Genomic DNA, 21422 nt, shown 5'->3' on the forward strand with positions numbered 1-21422 from the left:
ATTCTCCCTAAACATTTTAAGCATGAAAGTTTTATAAAACGGTACCCAGATATGCGATTGCTGTATAGAATGAATTTTAATTTAAAAAAAAATTATTTAACACGAAAATTAAGCTGTTTACATCTTCCGCCTGAGAACAGTCACCCGTTGCTACCCAACGCAGAAACACGGCCACTAACTAGCAAAGAGAGGACATTAGCTAGCCAATATGATAAAGAAATAAATGATTATTTTGTTTTTTCTTTTGCACATTTATTTGAACATTTCCATCGATTGTACAAGCACTTGGAAACTGTCCAATCCCTAGTTCATCAGGCATTTTCTTTTACGCTGCGGGCATTCTCCCGGTCTGGCGCCGGTCTGTGTCTTCTAGGATATAATGCCAGTGAACTCTTTTTTTTATGTCCATTATAACAGACATTCTCCTTTGCTTTTAACCGAGCGTCTAACCCCTCTGATTGGAGAAAAAAGACGTGCTGGTTTGCTATACATACTGTACCAGGAAGATGATTTCTTCCTATTCGAAATGTGTATTTTAAAAGTTTAAGAAGTAAAAACCTTACAGCGTACACAGATTTCTAAACTGATCAGGATCGTTATCTTTGTCTTATCCATAATAATGTTCACCGCTCTGTCCAGCAAATTAATAATAAACTTTATTTTATATAGTGTTTTAAATTAATAAGTAATTAGGTTGCTCATAAACCTAATCACTTTTTCTACATAAACACAGCGTAATTGCTCTCTGAAAATGCCTTTTCTTTTTATTAAGGCTCAGATTTCAACTATAGATCGTATTATTATATACTTTCTTGGAAAAATGTATTTTATGTAAACCATGTTTGCTATTAATTCATTTAGGGCTAGAATATGTTCATTGTCTTCCAATCGAGTCGAGTTGACATTAGAAGCTTGCCACGCCCGGACTGTTACACCAACGCATTAGCATGTTAAAGCGATTTCATTGAGGAGCCTAGCTTTCTTAACTAGTAAGTACTGTACTTCCTTGGTTTTGGAGGGGGGAGGTGTCTTTCGCTGGAAATCTCGCCCCCTTCTACTTTGAAAATACCTGTGAAACCGGTTTAATTCGTCACAGCCAGCACTCCCGCAGAGAGGGGGGTTTTACTTGTTAATGTCTTATCTGGAACACATCATTATATCTCATTTTGTATTTCTATGAAAAAATCGTTTGCCCAGCCTAACACTATTGTTGTTATTGTTTTTATCCTGTAAAGCGCTTTGAGGAGCACAGCTTTCTCACCACTTAGATTATTTTTTGATACCATCCTTACACAAAGCAGAAACTTCTTGTATTTTCCGATGACATACAAGTGGAAAGATTACAGATTTTAATAGTCTTTTTTCTGAACCAGGGAAAATCTGATCATGTTTCTCTATAACAATAATAAAAAACTTTATTTTACATATCACCTTTAAAAGTGGCATCTCAAAGCAATACAGTAGATGTAAACCACAGATTACAAAGTAAATACCCAGACAAACACAAACGCGTTTTTAATAAAATGCTTTTATTCATTCAGCAGAGAGAGAGCGTAAAACCTGGGCGTAACAGCTTTTCCTTTTTCTGATCACTCGCTCTTTGGATAAACGTCTCACCTGTCCTGTTCTTTGTTTTCCTAATTTGCTGATTATGCCTTCTGTGATCCACTCCTGCCCTCACAACTAAAGAAGACTATTTTAAATTTCTTTGCGCGGTCCATTGTGCAATTAACCCTTGTATGTGCTGTCCTTAAGGTGATAGAGAAAAAGAGCTGACTGACAAGATTTAAGATGTGGCTGTCAATGTTGGATTAAAAAAAAAAACATTGCCCGACTTTTGTTGCATTGCTTGAAAAATAACTTTATTTCGAGAGACTGGATAAGTAATTCAAGTTTTTTTTTTAGCTTCCTTAAAAACAACTAATAATTTAACTATATGTGCAAACGTTTTATGATATGTCGCTGTTGTGAATGTCTGTGGAGTGTATCTTATTTGCCTGTCTGTCCTGGCTCTCTCGCTTGCCCTCCCCCCCTCTCTCCCTCAATTCAATTCAAGGTACTTTATTAGCATGACAGATGGGTACAATCAGTGTTGGGTATTTACTTTGCTTTGAGATGCCACTTTTAAAGGTGATATATAAAATCAAGGCTTTAACTTGCTTTAACTCCGCAAGTCTGAGTTCTCGTGTCTGTCCTATCCTAACTCGAAAGTATTACAATATGTATCTTTATAGCAGGTGGTGTCCAGCTTTTTAGTATAGATTACACTTTTCTAAAATGTATTTAAAAAATAAAAACGATTACAATCTAATCTTTCCACGTTTGATCCCAAGATCCCAAGAAAAATAAATCTAAACGGGGAGAAAGCCATGCTTATTAAAAGCTATTGTTTATTAAGATACTTAGAAGACAAAGATATCAATTTATGTTGCATTTGTCTGATTGTGAATCAAAAAACACATATATTTAAACCCGCATTTGCGATTTAAATCAAAAGGCGATTTAAATCAATATAAATGTTTATATTGTAATGCCTAGACGACTATTCATTGTTATTAAAATGACTTAAATTCGATCATGTTGTGATATTTAGAAATATAAATTTGTTTGGTGCGAGTGAGGTTTTATTTAATCTCTGACTCAGGGAAACGTTTCATTTTTTCAAAGAAATGTTTGTTAAAAACAATTCATGGCTCCAGCAGGATTTAATCACAGACCATGTGACATGGGAGTCAGGAACCTAACCCACTGTGCCACCAGCAAGGTCACATACAGAGTGCTGAAAAAGCACTACAGAAACATTATCAACAGACAATGTACAGCGTGTACTATTCTTGTGTTGCGGTACATGAATATAATTATATTGTTATTAATTTCTTTAGATACGCGATTCCATATAATATTCCCTTTTAATCAAATTCTAAAAGTATGCTTGTTGACTCCGGTATCACGTTACTTAAAGGCTTCGATGCTTAAAATGTTTAGGGAGAAATGGAATACTGGTGTGTATGTTTTCTTTAAAGTACTGAGACCAGCCATATACTGTATGTTTAAGTTCCAAAATTAATATTGTTTATGGCCTTCACACGCGTTACAGTATGCTCCTATTCTTTTTATGCTCAGGTACTAAGATTTCCCTTCAGTGGTAAGATTCCATATAAATATTCAATACTTAAACGGGCACAGTTAAGACATTAAATATACATACAGTATACATACTGTATACAGTACAGTTTGCATACAGTAATATGTTTATGTTCCTAAATCAATCTCTTTTATGAGCATGTGAAAGGCATGGTGAATTGATTCTCAAAAATTAATGTACTTTGCATTATTGGAAACAAATGCGTGATTGCGAAATGCTGTGGTGTTACTTTTACAAAGATGGTCAATGAAAAAAAGAATGTGGACCAGGGCAATACTTTGAGTTTACAGCTTGTCCAAGGTCATTCATTATTAATACTATTAGTAATATCTTCGTTAAAGACTTTGATGGCGACATCTCAAACATGAGAGGTTGAGCTTTATTAGCTCCACCTTGCGGAAATTCCGGATACTATTATTTTGCTTGCGGTATTATAGGAGAATTTACGGTAACTCGCGGTAGACTGCGTAAAGCGCAGCACAAAATAATGCGGTATCGCCCGTGCATTTTGAATGGCTGCATCTGTAAATATTCAATACTAAGCTGATTAAAATTTGCACAGTAAAGACATTAAATGATTAAATCTTTCCACAACTGACCAACGCACCATGAGTGCCCCTGTCGGTCATTTTGGCCAGCCAATCACGTACCGCGTTATGACGCGTTATGACGTAGTGAGTTGCCTGCGGTACGGGTTTGTACCATGCAATTTGAATGGCTGCATCTGTATGGCCTGTCTGACTTCACTGGAGAGACTTATGTTCTGTCTCTCAGAACAAGGAGAATATAAAGGAATACCACTTCTCCCTAAGTGCGTTTATGTTGGTGGAAAAGTCTGCCAGATGTGTTTTCTGTGTGTTCTCATCAATTAGAAATATAAAGAATATACTAGCATATACAATACTATACAATATACAATATACAATATACAATACTGGTAACTGAAAGAAAGTGTGTGTATGTTTGTGAGGCAGATGGTATTGTTGATTTTGATGCTACTGAGAAGCAGAGCAGAGAGGTGGTTTTGTTTGCAGGTTCTGCACCCAGTATGCTATGAGCATTATTGTGTCTCTGAAGAGATACAGCTGAAAGTCAACACTGTCCACTGGGGCTCTGAGGGAGTGCCTGGTGATAGAAGACCCATAGGCAGCAGAGACTGCTGGCTGTACGTGCCATCAATGATTCCAATCTGAACAGCAGAGCAGCTATAGGCTGCAGAAACCTTATAGTGGGTTTGTGTGCTGAGGAGAAAACAGAGGGTGGATTAATGGCTGAGGGATACTGGTCAGACATTCAGATGATCAGGAGGTGTGGTGAGCAGGCTGTGTTTTTAAATGGCGCACAGAAGACACAGAAGACAGTAAGGCACTGGCGGGGTTCAGCTTCAGCTTCAGCTTCAGTCACCACCGATATGTGGGTACAGTAAGTTAGTCCCACTGCCTGGAGTGAAGACAGGGGAGGTGTGAATGCTGCACATGAACCAGAGTGAAATCCAGAGAGCAAGGAGTGTGGCCTGAAGATCCCTGGCTGTGTTTCAGAAGAATGATGTTAGGTGTGTCTGCACTGCAGGGAGAGAGAAGTACCCCAGCAAGGGGGAGTACACTGAGAGGACTGTTAGGGTGCAGAGTCAATGAAAGAAAAAAGAAACAGGGAATAGTAGTGAGTAGAGAAAACATATACAGATGCGTCCACAAAGAGCTCAACCAGTGGTATCATTTTAAACATGATACATATTATTTTTAAATATTACATTTCATAGCATCTTACATGATAATTTTCTTACCAATGTTAGAGACCACTGATCTGATTTCTGTAATGAGCCGCAGAACATGATCATCCATAATGCTCAGCTGATCTGCTGCCACAAAGTAGACAAGACAGTGGGCCACATCATTCACAGTGGGATTCTTGTTGACATATGAAGAGTCATCACTGCTAGATTTGAATGGATTGAACTGGTAGAGAGAAAGAGAATGGAAATGCAGTGAGTAATGTTCAAGTGTTTAATAGCACTCTTTTAATTACTCTTAATACCTTATTTTTCTTTTAATTCTCTTGAGACCTGAGCTCCACTTTCTTCATAAACATTTAAAGCATCAAAGTCGTTCACCCAGTCACTTACTGTGGTTATTTGGGAAAACTTTTGATGTGCTCATTCTGACTATATAAAGTTTAAATGGTACATGTATGTTTTAAAATGTTTTAACCTTTTCTATGAATATTTGCTTTCGTTATCGCAGTGAAAACCATATACTTTTTAGAATCTGCTCAATAGGGAATATAATATGGAATCAAGTATCTAAAGAAATTAATAACAATATCCAAGTATCTAAATGGAGTTTATAATATAGGGATGGATGACAACAACCACACTCAATTGTACCCAGCTGTCAGTAATTAGCAATCACTCCCATCATCCTTCCTCCACCAAATGCTATAAATACCAACGCAACCACAGGTTACACTGTGTGGGGGTTCTGGCCTCCTTGTCCTATGGCCAGGAGGCCGGCCCTCAGCCATGCAGGTTAAGCCAAATATCCGCTCATCACGCTTTGATCATGGGGTGTCATGATCGCAACCCCTCCTCTTAAGGGGGCTCCAGCCCTTCCTTGTTAGTTTCATCTCCCGCACCTGTTCCCTGTTCCAGCCCCTTTCTAGTTCCCCCTTAAGAGCCAGATGCTGATGCTAATCCAGGCTCTGCATTGGTTCGCACATCATGCGAGCTCAGGACCTGGATGCGCTTGGCTCCTTTATGGTTTTAGTCTCTGTTCCTGTTCCCGTTCCCCTGTCGGTCCAGAATTGGTTCTGGTTTTAATCATCTGCCTCTGATAGATCGCCTGGCCTTGGACTTTTGAGCCGTTTTGGATTTCCCGTTTGACTCATCCCTGGATCGTTTGCCTCGGCCACACCTCCCCCGACCACCAGCACTCCATGGACACGCCCCCCCTGTTTTTATCCCTGTATCCTGCATGCCTTTTTTCCTCATGTATTCTCACTCTACTCTGGATCGTGTCGTCTGCATAGGGTCTGGAAAGAACTATTCCTGACACGTTGTCATTCCTAGTGAAATATATTTCAATAGCTCAAAGTATTATCGTATTCCACTTTCTTTGTAAACATCTCCATCAAATTTATTTGACTAATTTGCTCGTGATTATGTTGGAAACATTTTAACCTGTCTGTTTCAGCTTTGCCTATAACTGACAGTTTGATATAGTAGATTTGGCACTTGCCTATCATCTGGGTGGTCAGTGTTTGAATCCCAGTCAAAGCATGTCTTTTTGTTACAACAAAAAAGACTAAAAAAATAAAGTAGCAAATATTATGTACATTATATTGACATTATATATGTATAACAACATGTTCAATAAATAAATTGAAATATGAATGACCAAATGTGAATTTCAACCAGTTTAATTCAATTCAAGACAAGCCTTTACAACAAGTCTTAAAACAAAGGAGAATATATTACAATTATAATTGAGAATAATAAAGCGATATTAAAATACCACTGAAACTGAACTATAATATATTTGATCACTATTAACAATATTAAATGATTAATAACAATTTTGTGTTTGTATTTTGTTCAGGGTCATTTGTCGCTGTTTTCACAACCTTTGCTTTCTTATTAAATCTCGTATTTTTGAGACAGGATGGTCAATAACTCCGCCAACAAATGACACAGAGCCTTCAAACCATAGGCATTTTAAAGATCATGATTTGTGAAAATGTTCAAAGCTTTTCTTGAAACGATATCTAGTATCTGATTGCATTTTTAGAAAATTTAATTTGAGTAAAGTGAATCCCAGGTGTAAATTATTTAGTATTATGCTATATTTTTTATACATCAGTCAAAGCGTTCTGAAGTCTCTCAAAAACATAAAAATGCAACATAAAATACAGTGTTCATATCTAAGTTAGACATTGCATGACTTTAAAATCCATGAAAAAAAACGTGTTTAGTTATTTATGGGTTTAGATATTAACACTACTTATGCACAAAAAAGGGTGATTTTTCATTCTCCTGGTCATCTTAGAATCTTTGTGTAAGCTGTAAGTTTTTTTTTTTACTTTTTAATTAATTTTAAGCACTTTGATTTTGTAAACAAAACACGTATATAGTACAGATAAAATCGCAATCAATTCCTTCTTGTGGTGTGAAGCAATCAGCAGGTTGCTGAAGAAACAGCACACCACCCGCTGAGCTCAGCAATACATAAAGACTGTTCTGCAGCTTTGTACTGAGCGTGTCTGTCTTTAAAATGTAATAATGGAATGAAAGTCATTTCTTTTAACATGAAGTCTTTTAATTATACTTAACATACCTTTCTCACCAGTTAGCTTTATATTTGAAATCAAAGCTTATTGTACTTCCTAATGACATTACACATGGAAAGACTATACATTTTAATTGTTTTTAATTTTTTTACAAATAAGGTAAGGATAAGGTCAGGTAAGGTAGGCTTAGTAGTGATTAATATAGGCGGCCTCTGAGACTTGCTTTTAGGCATGGTTGTGGCCCAGTTGATAAAAAAGTTGAGAACCACTGCTTTAGATCCACGGATATACTAAAACAGTAGCTCACACGGCAGTGTAATCTGTAATGTATAAATTTACTTGTATGTACAGTATGATTCCATATGGTTTCAAAGCTGTATGGGTTCCAAGTATATGTGAACTATTTTTTTTATTCCATTTATTAATCCAATCTCTTGATACACATCCGGCTATGTAAAAATATAGCCAAAAGGATTGCTCTAAAGGTTAAATTCCAAGCTAAAAAGACAAGACTCACCATGTCTTCTCTGTAACTTTTCAGTTAACAGCTCATCCATGGTCATTCATAATTAACATTATTAATAATCCATTCCGTATTGGACTTAAATTGGAACATTTTATAAAACAAATATAAAAAGAGGCGATACAAGATGTTCTCCTCTATATCTCTTTAGTTTACATAATAATTCCCACAGAGCACATAGTAAACAACAATGAATTAAATGTAACACATCTGTCTTCACTGTTGTGGTGTGGTTTCAACATATTGATAAGCTGCTCTCCAGTTACTGGCAATTGTAATAATAACACTTTGTATAACTTAAAGAATTCAGTGAAGAAATCTTTAATCATGAAACAAGCTATAATAGTGGACAATTTTAATGTATTTAGAAAGTAATACTCTAATCGGACTTTGAACCTCCTGGGTACAGCGCACTACATGCCAGTCCATTGCCTATTACCATAAGGACAATAAAAGTAAAAAAAAATGTCAAAATGTTTCCAAAACATCCACTTCTGATATTTTAGCTGCTTAGTTACACAATTCCATATTAATATTACTATCAAATGGTATTTGAAGCAGGACATTTTTTTATTTTTTTACAATAACAGCAAGTGGTGTTCTAACTAAATATACTTAGAGATGGAGAAAACATTATAATGTTTTATGAAGTACAGTATATAAACTTTATAATGTTAGAACAAGCACGTTAAAACTACAATCCACTGTAAGGTTGTGTACTTTTGTGTGCACTCAATTCCCCTTTGGGATCAGTAAAGTCTTACCTATCTTTTGTCCAACTGAGCAATCTTGCTCGTATAAAGTATACCTACTTTTTAACCAGTTTAATGTTTAACATGCTGTAATACACGATTTAAAATTAAATTATTTAATTGGAAAACGATTGTCCCTCAGTATTAGCCTGGATTCGAAACCAGGCATTTTCTGGCAACAGCCCAAATGCTGTACCTGAGACATTCAGCTTTCCTAGCGCCACAAGGCATTTCCAGTTACCATTGTTGTGTCTAACAAAGGAGATACGATCCGGGTGTGTATGAAGCAGGAATGATCTTTATTACGTGTGCACACGGGAGCCAAAGCTGATGAAGCACTGACTCAACTTATTGATACAAAAGGACCCTTTTTATACAAAATCACAAACAGAAAACCCACCCAGAACAGTTTCAGTACAATTCCATGCCATATATGGTGTAAAGCCAGGGCTGCTAGTCTTGGTACATGATAAACTGTAAAAACTGTAAGGATCCTTTTAATTATTGTTTAAGCAGACATTATGTACTTATAGATTTTGTTAATCATGGCTTAAGCAGATATCAGGCACTCTCAGTTCTGGTCAGGCTGCCCTTCACGTTCCAGGTGCGCAGCCATCTCGAACTAATTTTTCATTTTTGTAGCAGGATAGTGAAATGATGTAAGTAAATTATTTACACAGTAAAAGCAAACTAGTGAAATAAGAGAAATAAATGTTTGATCCTTCACTATTAACCTAATTAAAAAAAAACATCCGGTACCTTGCAGTATGTTGTGGAACTTGCACTGCATTTTGAATGGCTGAATCTGTACATCTTCAGTCTTGGAAGAAGCACCTAATTAAATCACAAGGTTGTAATGGAGTCTGCTGTGTAGCGGCGAGGCTTTTAATAAGAAAGAATTAAGTGTTGCGGTGCTTTCCCAAATGAGGCCCCATCTCTCTGTTCATCTCTGTGGTGCAGCCACAGAGAAACTATTCATGCAGGCTGATTTAAAGATGTTTTCTTTTGATAAGGGACAGCTCCCAAATGAAGATGCACTTAGCTAAGCCTGGATATCATGATCAATGGTCATCCATTGGCGCCTATCTGTCTAGGGAGTGCCAGATGGACATCTGGACTGCATTCCTAAGTGTCAGGAGTAAGTGATTCATATCTCACCTTGATCAACCAATCAGGGACTGGTAGGGCCGAGTAACCCACGTGGGGCTCTGATGCCCAGGAAACTTTCAGCCAATGAACGAGCTGAAGTTCCACCAGGTAAAAACAGGCAACACAGGGAGCCTGTAGTGGACTTTTCTGAAAGGGAGAATCTCAAAGGAGAATTCCAGGGCAGGACGGCCCAGGAGCAGAAGGCTCCTAAGGGCAGGACATTCTCGCAGAGCGCCTCCTGACCATCCTGAGACTCAGCCCGGACAACCACGGAACGGCCAGTGTGTCCGTGTGCCAGAACTTTCCTTTGTTCTAAGAGTCAAGAGCAGAGGTTGCCAGAGAGTAACCAGAGGATCCACCCGAGGTTAGCACTAGCAGCAAGCCTCATGAACAGGTCGGAACTGTGGACAGCTGAATAAGTATTCAGAACTAGCGCTTCATCAGGAACAAACCGGTCCTCTTCCTGACCTGCTGGGACCCACAATCATCTTTTCTCCTGTGCACAAACTTTGCTAGTTAAAGCCAACACTAACTAGCCGGTCAGTGAGCATCAGCAGCGCACCGTCGCAAGCCGCACAGCACAGCCTGGCACGGAGCCAGAGAGCCCGCAGGAGATCTGAATCCCCAGAGGTTGGATGAGTATTCAACTTCAATGCATTACAGCTCGAGAAAATTCAATTGTTATCCCAACCAGTTGATATCAATTTAATTCCTAAGAGTTATGTACTTGTTTTGAGTATCCAATGTAGAAGTTGTAACCAAGTTCATTTACGAAACGGTCTAAATGAATGATATACTGAACGTATGTCCTCTTGATATGTGTAACACTTTGTAACTGATTGAATATATATCTTTTGTATTCTGATAACCCTCTCGATAAGATCTGTTAGGTTTACATGCATATTCTATGTATTAATAAATGTATCCTCGTGTATTAGTACCTGTGTGTGTGCGTTGTTTGAGTTATATCGCATGGTTGGATTCTAAAGCCATCCAAAGAATCAATTTTGTGATTTACTGCTACAATTAATAATTGTCCCAGTAAATGCCCAAACCCTACAGAACTGGTGCCTTCAGAGAGCACACTACATTTTATTGGCGTCCCTGCATGGGCTATGGTAAGACTGAAATGAATCAACTGAAGAAAGATGTGAAGACAGGGGTTTGTATTTAATCTTTTCTGTAGGGGGTTTAGACTTCCAAGTCACAAGCAGGGGTTTATGGCAGGAAAGGGGGTTAACTGATAAGGAGTGCAGATGCCAGCTAGGAACCCCCCTGGGTGTAATGTTAAACTGACCATTTGCCCAGAACATCATAAACTGGCCAAATACCATGAACCCCCCTCTTTACCATCAGACCGAGTGACGTCAGAAACGGAGAAGAAAACTGTATATAACCCAAAAGTTTGTAACAATACGGGGAACAATACTTCGGTTTTGTTGTTTCTTGCGGGAAACAAGACTTCGGCTTTATTGTTCCTTGCATGCAATAAACTCATCTGTTTCACTTCATCTCGGGATCAAGAACCTTATTTCTTCTGTTACAACACAACCAAGCGGAATAATTCATATAAAACGCCGTGGGTTTCATACACGACAATACAGTGTGCTGAAAAAAGTTCCCCTTGCTCTTTAAGCAATGCTTGATTGTTTTGTGATCTTTTGTGATCTACCGGGTTTGCATACTTGATCTTGTGGTTTTCTGAGGTAAAACTGTGATTTCGTACTTAAAAGTAATACTCTTTAAGTTTAACAATGGTTGCTAAAAGGTCTGAATTCGAGTCGCTATTAAGCACTCTCTCTAGCAGCGACAAGTCTGACTACGATCTCCGTCATATTTCCATCAGCGGAGAAGCGAGAATAAATCTCCATTCTCTGAGAGAGCTAGCGAAGGACATAGAGAGATTTGACCTTGCAGTGTCAGAGAATCATATCGAGAGTTATATACAGGACCTCAGGTATACCCTGCAGTACCTGCCAAATGCCACAGAACAGGAGAAAGTGTTTCTGGTCAGGAAAACTACCAGCAGACAAGTACATGAGTGGATGGCTAGACAGATGAAGAAAGTCTGTAATGATTTTGAGCAGCTTTGTCAAGCACTTATCCAAGAATACAGTGCGTTTATTGACCCGACTGCCGCGATAGCCGCCACCCTTAACATTAAGCACGAGAGAGCCGAGTCCCCTCGTAAATATTACGAGAGACTTAGACAAACTTATTTTGCAGGGCGAAATGATGAGGGTTGCGAAGAGAACACACATTTCAAGGGTTTATTCATTGTGAATCTTCACCCATCAGTCAGAAAGATGATCTTAATGCATACAGATGCACAGACCATGAAAATGACTGATATTAAGAGATTCGTGCAGAAAGCCTGGGAGTATGATGTCCAAAGTCGTCTGAGCAAAAAGCTGTTAAAGCGACTGTGTTCGCCGTCAGAGCCAGCAGGGTTAATTCCCCTCTGCTCGAAGGAGCACAGGCTCCTGAGCTGGCTAAGCCCCGTTCCAAAGCACTCACACAGGACCGCACCCAGCGTCCTAAGTGCCATGAGAACACCAGGGGAGGGAAAGAGCTAGAAAAGGCTGAACAAAAGGATTCAGTAGCCGCCCACCTGGCCAGGCTTGAACAAGTTTTATTAGGACAGAGACGACCACTCCCCAAGGCTGCCGGAAGCGTGAATGAGCTGATACTCTCTACTGGAGGAGGTGGAGACCCGTCCCCTCTTCCTCCCTCAGTCTATCTGATTGAGCGGAAGGGTTCCTGCCTGGATGAGGTCAGCCACTCCCAAGCGAGTGCTGACTCCACCCCTGAAGTCACAGAGCAGGCAGTAAAACACAGAGGAAAAGCAAGAAGCTTTTACCTCAAGGCTGCCATGGGAGATGTCTTACCCAGTGAGACACTGATTGACACTGAGGTTGAAAGGTGTTTGATGTCACACGGCAAGCTCAAACAGGTAGAAAAAGAAAAGGGCATGCGACTCAGAGTGGAACCTTTGGTGGATCACCAGAAAGGCAAAGTGTGGAAACAGGTCAAGGCTCCTAAGCCTTCTGTACAGAAGGAAAGGGGGGCCAAGAGGCAGACTGTGCTCACACAGTGCCCACCGAACACAGAAGCCTATGTGAAGATTCCTTCTGTTCCCTCTGGACAAGAAATAAAAATATTTTCTTGTTCCCCGGATATACAGGGAAGTTGTGTCCCGGCTGAGGTCCCAACAGCCTCCCTGCCACAGGAGCGGTGCTCCGAGCAGCCGCCTGATCCACCAGCTAAAGCACACCCCTTTTACATCCCTAAAGAGGAGCAGATCTCCCCACCTGGCGATGAAAAGGAGCTTTCCCTGTGCACCCTGGCACCCAAGAGGGGTCAGGACCACCACCCTGCAGTGGTGGAAGGGATCCAGATGCAGGAGAGCAGGTTGGTGATGTAGCCCTCACCCTTAGCCCTGAGAGGTCCTCTATTAGTGAGGATCTGCTTGAGCAGCTGTCACAGGGCCACCACCAGGTGCCCCTGGTGCAACATTCACAGGTTAAACAGGAGGTCCAGCTGGACGCTGAGACTACTGCGCTATGGACACACCTGATCCCAGATGCCGACTCCCTCTGCTGTGACCCAGGGAACCTGCAGTCAGGTAACATTATTTCTCACAACTACCAGGTAGTGAGTGAGACTGACCTGATTGTTCCTGCCTCAATGGCAGGGTTGCCAACACACCCAGTCCCCCAGAAGGGACAGGGAATGAAAGCCGAGCCGGTTTTCTTACAGCCACCAGCTCAGTTTGTCAGTCTGAGTCTGACCAACAGTGGTTCACCCAGACTGGAACTGAATGGTCAAGCCACCCGCCTGCCAGTGCAGGACATCGCAAAACGGGGTGTCAGAATCCCTGCCTGCACTGACATTAGCCTGGTGGGTGATAGTGAGTTCAAAGACCGTGAACTAGCTATCCCAGTGCTGGGGCAGCTCCCTGAACCCCTAGAGAGGGAAGGGGGGAGAGAGCAGGTGTCCTACACCCATGCCCAGCAAACGATTGTAAACATGCCAATAGAGGGATTCCTCAATCAGGAAGTGTGCAGGGTGGACCTGAACAGTGAGAATGGGGTAACAATCCTAGATCACTCAGGTGCTCCAGATGACCACTCAGCCGAGGGTCAGGCATGCTCCACCGCTGCACCGCCCCCTGCAGGGTTCCTAGAGCACAGGCATGAACAAATCGAAAAAGCAGATGCCCTGGAAATGGCGGAGCAGCATCAGCAGCTGCTTCAGATCTCCCCAGATTTCCAGGATGTTGGTGCCCAAGATGCCACATGGCATACTGAGAAAGACACCATGTACACGCTGCGCCAGCTTAGAAAGGCGACAGTCACTCAGAAGGAGATGACTGGGATCAGCCACCTGAAAAAACTTTTGGGAGGACTGATTGCTGCCACCACTGTTGTGCATTTGCTTTTTCTGGTAAGTTTGTGTGCTACTGGCACTCTCACCCTGACTGCCCCAAGAAGGCAGGTGTCAGAGATGCCAGGGGGTAGTGACAGACTGTATCAACAGCAGCAAAGGCTGGAAAGCTTAGGGAAAACCCTACAGGCAACTTTCTATGCAACAGGGTTAAACCTTATCCCCCAACCAGTGGACATGATTGCCAGTGTTATACAGTGGGTTTATGCTTGTGTGCAACAGGTCAGAATGTTGACACAAGACCTGTTAAGGGAGCTTAGTGCCACTGTAGCCAGTCTAACCACGGCAAAATTCCCAACCCACTTGATTCCACTCTTCTCAGTAGAGGAGTATGTGACATTAACCCCATCGCTCATAGCTCACCCAGAAGGCAATCCAAGATTGAATTTGGTTCCAAATCTTGAGATGGGTATGGCTACCAAAGCTATCCATTGGCTGTGTCTAAACGATTCACCAATGAAGGGTGTAAAGCTACTAACGAGCAGAGGGAGGTTAATGAACCCCATGAAAAGCAGGTGGGATGTAAATAGCTGGTCAACACACCATTTAACTGTCACCATGACTTGTGACAGGCATGATACAGCTACCTAATAAAACAGTTCCTGTAAGTTCCCAAGGAGGCCATAGTACAGCTTGGTGACTTACTGTACGGTCTGGAACCAGACAATATAAGACCAAACTTGAGGTCGTGGATGCCTTCAGGTGCCACACTATTGAACTGGATAGAAATCCAAGAAACAGTAAGCCCTGAAGAGGTACAGGTAGTTGAGTTTGCTTTAATGGAACAAACCTCCAAACCACCCTAGCAGATACCCCAACAGGTGTTGTGGTTTAACGGGGGGCTGGTAACAGGAACTGTTGTTATTGTAACACTACTGCCGGGTAGCTGGATCATGACAATGTACTCTGAATGCTGTACACTCACATCAAGATGTACTCTGGGTAGCATGAATGAGTCAAAGGTAGCAAGTCAAAAGAAAGGAAGTTTCTTCTTCCCAAATATCTGCCTACAGAGGTATCAGATATTGACAGTGAACTTCCTGATGTGTAATTCCTAGACAGAGATGATGTCTCCTACCTTGTTTATACATACAGTACTCCAGATGTTGTTTATAATGTTTGTATCCAATGCTGGTTCCGGTATGAATTCTCGAGGAGTAATGTGGACATTTAAGGTTAATGTTCTAATGACAAGGGACATCACTTAACTCTGTTTTGTTTTGAAGGCCACAACGCCTTAGGACCTCGTGACCTTCAAAAAGGGGGGATATGTAGCGGTGAGGCTTATTCCTAAGAAAGAATTAAGTGTTGCGGTGCTTTCCCAAATGAGGCCCCATCTCTCTGTTCATCTCTGTGGTGCAGCCACAGAGAAACTATTCATACAGGCTGATTTAAAGATGTTTTCTTTTGATAAGGGACAGCTCCCAAATGGGGATTCACTTAGCTAAGCCTGGCTATCATGATCAATGGTCATCCATTGGCGCCTATCTGTCTAGGGAGTGCCAGATGGACATCTGGACTGCATTCCTAAGTGTCAGGAGTAAGTGACTCATATCTCACCTTGATCAACCAATCAGGGACTGGTAGGGCCAAGTAACCCATGTGGGCTCTGATGCCCAAGAAACTTTCAGCCAATGAACGAGCTGAAGTTCCTCCAGGTAAAAACAGGCAACACAGAGAGCCTGTAGTGGACTTTTCTGAAAGGGAGAATCTCAAAGGAGAATTCCAGAGCAGGACGGCCCAGGAGCAGAAGGCTCCTAAGGGCAGGACATTCTCGCAGAGCGCCTCCTGACCATCCTGAGACTCAGCCCGGACAACTACGGAACGGCCAGTGTGTCTGAGTGCCAGAACTTTCCTTTGTTCTAAGAGTCGAGAGCGGAGGTTGCCAGAGAGTAACCAGAGGATCCACCCGAGGTTAACACCAGCAGCAAGCCTCATGAACAGGTCGGAACTGTAGACAGCTGAATCAGTATTCAGAACTAGCGCTTCATCAGGAACGAACCGGTCCTCTTCCTGACCTGCTGGGACCCACAGTCATCTTTTCTCCTGTGCACAAACTTTGCTAGTTAAAGCCAACACTAACTAGCCGGTCAGTGAGCATCAGCAGCGCACCGTCGCAAGCCGCACAGCACAGCCTGGCACGGAGCCAGAGAGCCCGCAGGAGATCTGAATCCCCAGAGATTGGATGAGTATTCAACTTCAATGCATTACAGCTCAAGAATTCAATTGTTATCCCAACCAGTTGATATCAATTTAATTCCTAAGAGTTATGTACTTGTTTTGAGTATCCAATGTAGAAGTTGTAACCAAGTTCATTTACGAAACGGTCTAAATGAATGATATACTTAACGTTTGTCTTCTTGATATGTGTAACACTTTGTAACTGATTGAATATATATCTTTTGTATTCTTATAACCCTCTCAATAAGATCTGTTAGGTTTACATGCATATTCTATGTATTAATAAATGTATCCTCGTGTATTAGTACCTGTGTGTGTGCGTTGTTTGAGATATATCGCATGGTTGGATTCTAAAGCCATCAAAAGAATCAATTTTGTGATTTACTGCTACAATTAATAATTGTCCCAGTAAATGCCCAAACCCTACAGAACTGGTGCCTTCAGAGAGCACACTACAGCTGCATTGGATTGCATCTGGATCCAGCTACTTCTCCTATATCATTGAGAGCAACCTAACAGTCCTAGACACCTGTTCACCACCCTCACCAGACTGTTCAAGCCAAACCTACCTACTACATTACCTGCTTCATCCCAGCTTTGTAACACTGTCTTAGAGGTTTTTGGTTGTCCACCAGAGTTATACTGTTCCACCTCATTCCTGGATGATTGTTGTTGCTGTTCTCCCCTTTCTAGTTTTCACCCTATATCTAAATTCTTTTTCTGGCTAAAACTTTAGAATGTGCTGTTAGAATTTAGTTATGCAACTATCTCATTGCAAATAAGCTTTTCAAAACCTTCCAGTTTGGTTTCAGACAATAACAGCACAGGAACTACCCCTGTAAATCCTTGTTCCTGATTGGCTCTGTACTGCTCCCCCTACGATTCTGCATTTTCCCAATTGTTCAGTTATTAACATCACAGGATTGGAATTATCATTTCTATGATAATTTCCTATCATTACTAAAGTCTATTGGCAATGGGGGTCCTGGTTACAGGGGCAGGGCTGGATGACCTGGAAGCCCCTAGTCTGGGCCCTGCATGGTAGTGTCACAGGGCTATTTGTCATCCGTAGCTGGGATCTCAATGCAGAGAACCAGGTGTTTCTGAACACCCCTTTTTTAGGGACCACACCACCCTAGAAAAGGTGGCCCACACATTGTCCACTCACACTTTCTAAGGTAGGCTGCTTCACCTATTGGGGCATTGAGCCTGGTGATTGAAAATGTCACAGCAGTAATGTGTTACTATGACTAGCAATATGGAATAGTCATAAGGACTAGCAATAGTCATAAGGACTCTTCTGGATAGCAACTATGGTATGGATAGACCCATACACAGGACTGCACTCATTGCAGCAGAGTTGAAACATTGTAATAATGATATTACTGGTCAAAGTGAGACCAGACTTCTGGGTCTATAAGGTAGAATGGAGAAGGCTATGTATGGTGTTGACCGCAATTAAAAAAATGCTTCTCCCCACGGAAACACCTACTGGCTTAAGCAAAAGGCTTACTGTATGTCACTTTGCATCCCTGTCATTTGTAAGTAGCATGCCACTTGTAACGGAAGCGTTTTTCCGGACCCTATGCAGATAACACGACCCAGGGAAAAGTGAAGAAAACACGGGGAAAAGGTCATACAGGATACGGGGATGAAAACAGGGAATGTCCATGGAGTGCTGGTGATCGGGGGAGGTGAGACCGAGGCAAACAATCCGGGGATGAGTCAAAAGAGGAATCCAAAGACAGGGCAAAAGTCTAAAGCAAGGCGATCCATCCGGGACTGACAATTAAAAAACTAGAGCCAGATTGGGACTGGCAGGGGAAACGGGAATGGGAACAGGAACAGAAACTAAAAGCATAACGGAGCCAGGCGCATCCAGGTCCTGGGCCTCGCATGATACGGAAAGCAATACAGAGCCCAGATTAACGTCAGCGTCTGGCTTTTAAGGTGGGCTGGAAGGAGGCTGGAACAGGGGGCAGGTGCACAAAATCAAGTCCGAAGTGAAAGAGCTGGAGCGCCCTTAAGGGGGAGGGACTACAATCGTGACACCACTCTCCTTAGTGCTTATGCACAAACTCTGAAAACAAATAATGAAGAATGTTGGATGAAGCTCCAAGTCCCCAGAACAACAAAATCCTTCTACTTCAATGCAAGAGTAGAGAACAATAGTGACAATTGGAATGGGTTGCTTTGGAAACCCAGCATTGGATATGGAAGAGAAAAATGGATTGAAGTCTCTGTGCTGAGCATAGTCTCACTATCACAAACACCATCTTTCAAATGAAATATAAATACAAATGGAGGCACCCAACGTCAAAGCACTTGTATTTTATAGATTACATCATTGTTAAGCGCTCCGATATTAAATATGATATTGTCACATGAGTCATGAGAGAAGCAGAGTGCTGGATGGACCATAGGATGATCATAGTTAACGAATGAAGGATGGGTCAAATAAAGAGCTCTTCCAAGAAAAAAAAAACAACTGCAGTGATTGTGTTTTTGTGGCACACAAGAAGTGGAGGTACTGTATGAACCAACATGCAGCATTCTAGAAAACCTTGAGGCTTAACAGAAGAAGGTGCAATTGAGGAATGGACTTCTTTATATCGCTCCATGAGAAAGCACCCTAATCCATCAGCTATAGTTGAAAGAAACATCAAAACTTGTTTGATGATAACTCAAAAGACATCTCAAATCAGCTAGGTGCCATGCACAAGAACTACAACCCCACTTCTAAGGTTTTTAGAAAACAGTAAGAAGAATGGAGAAAAAAAATATTTACAGAATGTTCTGCAACAGTTTTGAAATGAGTATTGGATATCCAAGGCACATGAAATACAGAACCACAAGGACAAATATGGCATGCTAACGTCTATGACACATTGAAGACCATCCAATGCCATCAGTACATCAGTAGAGCAAACATTTCCAAGCACTCTTAAACAATCCAAACCTTGTTAAGTTCTCAGTTTTGGGAAATCTTCCAGTCCTGCCCACAATCAAAGGTCTTGACCTCCCACCCACCTTCTCTGAGGTCTACTCTGCTATCATGTCTCACAGAAATTACAAAACTCCTGGGCCTGACTTCATCTCAGCTGAAATTTTGAAACAGGGAGGTTACATTTGCATGTGAACCATTCATCGCTTCATTGTGGAGATAAGGACGCATTCCACATAAATGGAGAGATGAAAACATTATCATCATTTATAAGATGACAGATCCACCTGTGACAAGAGCAGGACAATATCTCTCCTCTCAGCTGCTGGCAAAGGTCTTGCGATGGTCATGCTTCACAGACGTATTGCCACAATCACTGAAGAGCTTCCTGAAGACAGTGTGCTTGTACCAGTCCTATTTAACATCTTCCACCTGTGAGTTACACACTCCTGCGCACGCATATTTTTGTAGAAAGTGAGGTATTTTTTTAACTTTTGGTTGGACCGGAACCTCTTTAATATGAGGAGATTCCAAAATGCCACTAAGCTAAAATCAGAATATTTACTTGAGCTCCAGTATGTTAATGATTGTGCTGTTGTAGCACACACCCCAAAAGCACTGCAAGCTACACTTACAGCAGTTGTACAAGCATACAGTAGAATCACACTGTTCATCAATATTACAGAGACAGAGGTTGTGTGTCAGTGGTCATTCAGAACTCCACCTGAATTACCTGTTTCTTACCATTCTTGACTCAATACTTGCTGATGTGCCTCACCTCAGATTCCTCTCCAAGCCCTCTCTCTAAAGAGGCTAGTGTTTAAACAGTTGTTTTTCCTAAAGCAGTTATGTGTTGGTGGAATTGTGATGCATTGTGAGTACAACTTACCGTGTATCCATCTTTTATATGGCCTTTCACCAAACTGACGAAGACATCAGGACTTTTCACAATATTATCTATTCCCATGACATCATAGAGAACAAAAGGGAGAACTCCATCTCCTTCTCCATTTGCACAGTCCTCTACTCTGTATGGTTTAAACTAAACAGAAAAGTCAGAAAAGCAAAATTATAAATTCTGAGAGAATTATCCCCATTGTGCAGATGAAATTTAATTACCACTTTTAGGCATCAGTGTGTTGCACTTTAAAGGTCCGTATAGATATTTTAATACAATTGTACTAAAAGACTAGATCATCTCACTTCAGGTCTTCATGGATAGTTGCCTTTGTTTTGGCACAAATTTAGTCATTATGGAGACTTATTGGAAACATTAAACAGATTTCTACATTTGCTCTTTTCATATTCTCTCTTCAGGAACTGATTAAAAAAATGACTTATCATAAACAGGTAAGCTTTGACTACTGCACAAATTAGCACCTGCACTTTAAGGTACTGGACTGTCTGCACTACTGTATGTCCTGTCTTGGCTGTATTAAAACATCTAATGTCTAAATTTATTGTAATGTCCATTGTCTGTTTGTCATTTGTGCATATTTTTACTTTTTTTTCACTGTTACTGGCTACAGCTGAATGAGTAAGCATTTCAATACACTTACTGTATATGGCAAATAAAAAATCTTGAAATCTTGAAAGTCTATTTAGTTGTGGTGTTGTCAAAATGCATAATGCTTCAAAGAGGTTTGCATCCTACTACTGATCAAGTCCAACAATGTTTCACTTTGGAAATCTGATGATCAGGATAAAAGGTGGTAAAATTTCTGCTTATCACAAGTTGGGAGATGTATGGACCAGATGTCTGGGACTGTATTGACTTTAAGTTGCGTTGAATGCACACTGTCAGCCTAAGTATTGATGCATTTCATTCCTTGTTCTCTGAGCTTCCTCATTAATTATTATCCTTCATTAATGGTGTGGCTGCAAGACAGGTTTGATTGTGCCTGTGAATGGGAGGGGGGCTCAAGAACAGGGCATGAATACACAGTGCACCTGTATACAGCTGGTTCCTCAATGAGCCCTGAGCAGTGAGTTGTGAGCTCT

General features: G+C 41.1%; 1 protein-coding gene across 3 annotated transcripts in view; it reads right to left on the reverse strand.

Moving 5' to 3' along the window:
* The window catches only part of LOC148647118 (interferon-induced protein 44-like), a 47784-nt gene that overhangs the window by 9210 nt on the left and 17152 nt on the right, over window positions 1-21422 (reverse strand). For 2 of the 3 annotated variants that reach the window (XM_088609362.1, XM_088609361.1), the window contains exons 7-8: window positions 20311-20463; window positions 4929-5100 (exon numbers count right to left, since the gene is read on the reverse strand). In XM_088609362.1, the coding sequence (XP_088465488.1) occupies window positions 4929-5100; window positions 20311-20463 (325 nt within the window). Of the gene's footprint in view, window positions 1-4141; window positions 4387-4928; window positions 5101-20310; window positions 20464-21422 lie in introns of those variants that run through there. The other variant, XM_088609364.1, reaches the window with a different exon arrangement.

This window comes from Lepisosteus platostomus, chromosome 16, assembly GCF_059453375.1.
Source record: "Lepisosteus platostomus isolate fLepPlt1 chromosome 16, fLepPlt1.hap1, whole genome shotgun sequence".
Classification (NCBI taxonomy): Eukaryota; Metazoa; Chordata; class Actinopteri; order Semionotiformes; family Lepisosteidae; genus Lepisosteus; species Lepisosteus platostomus.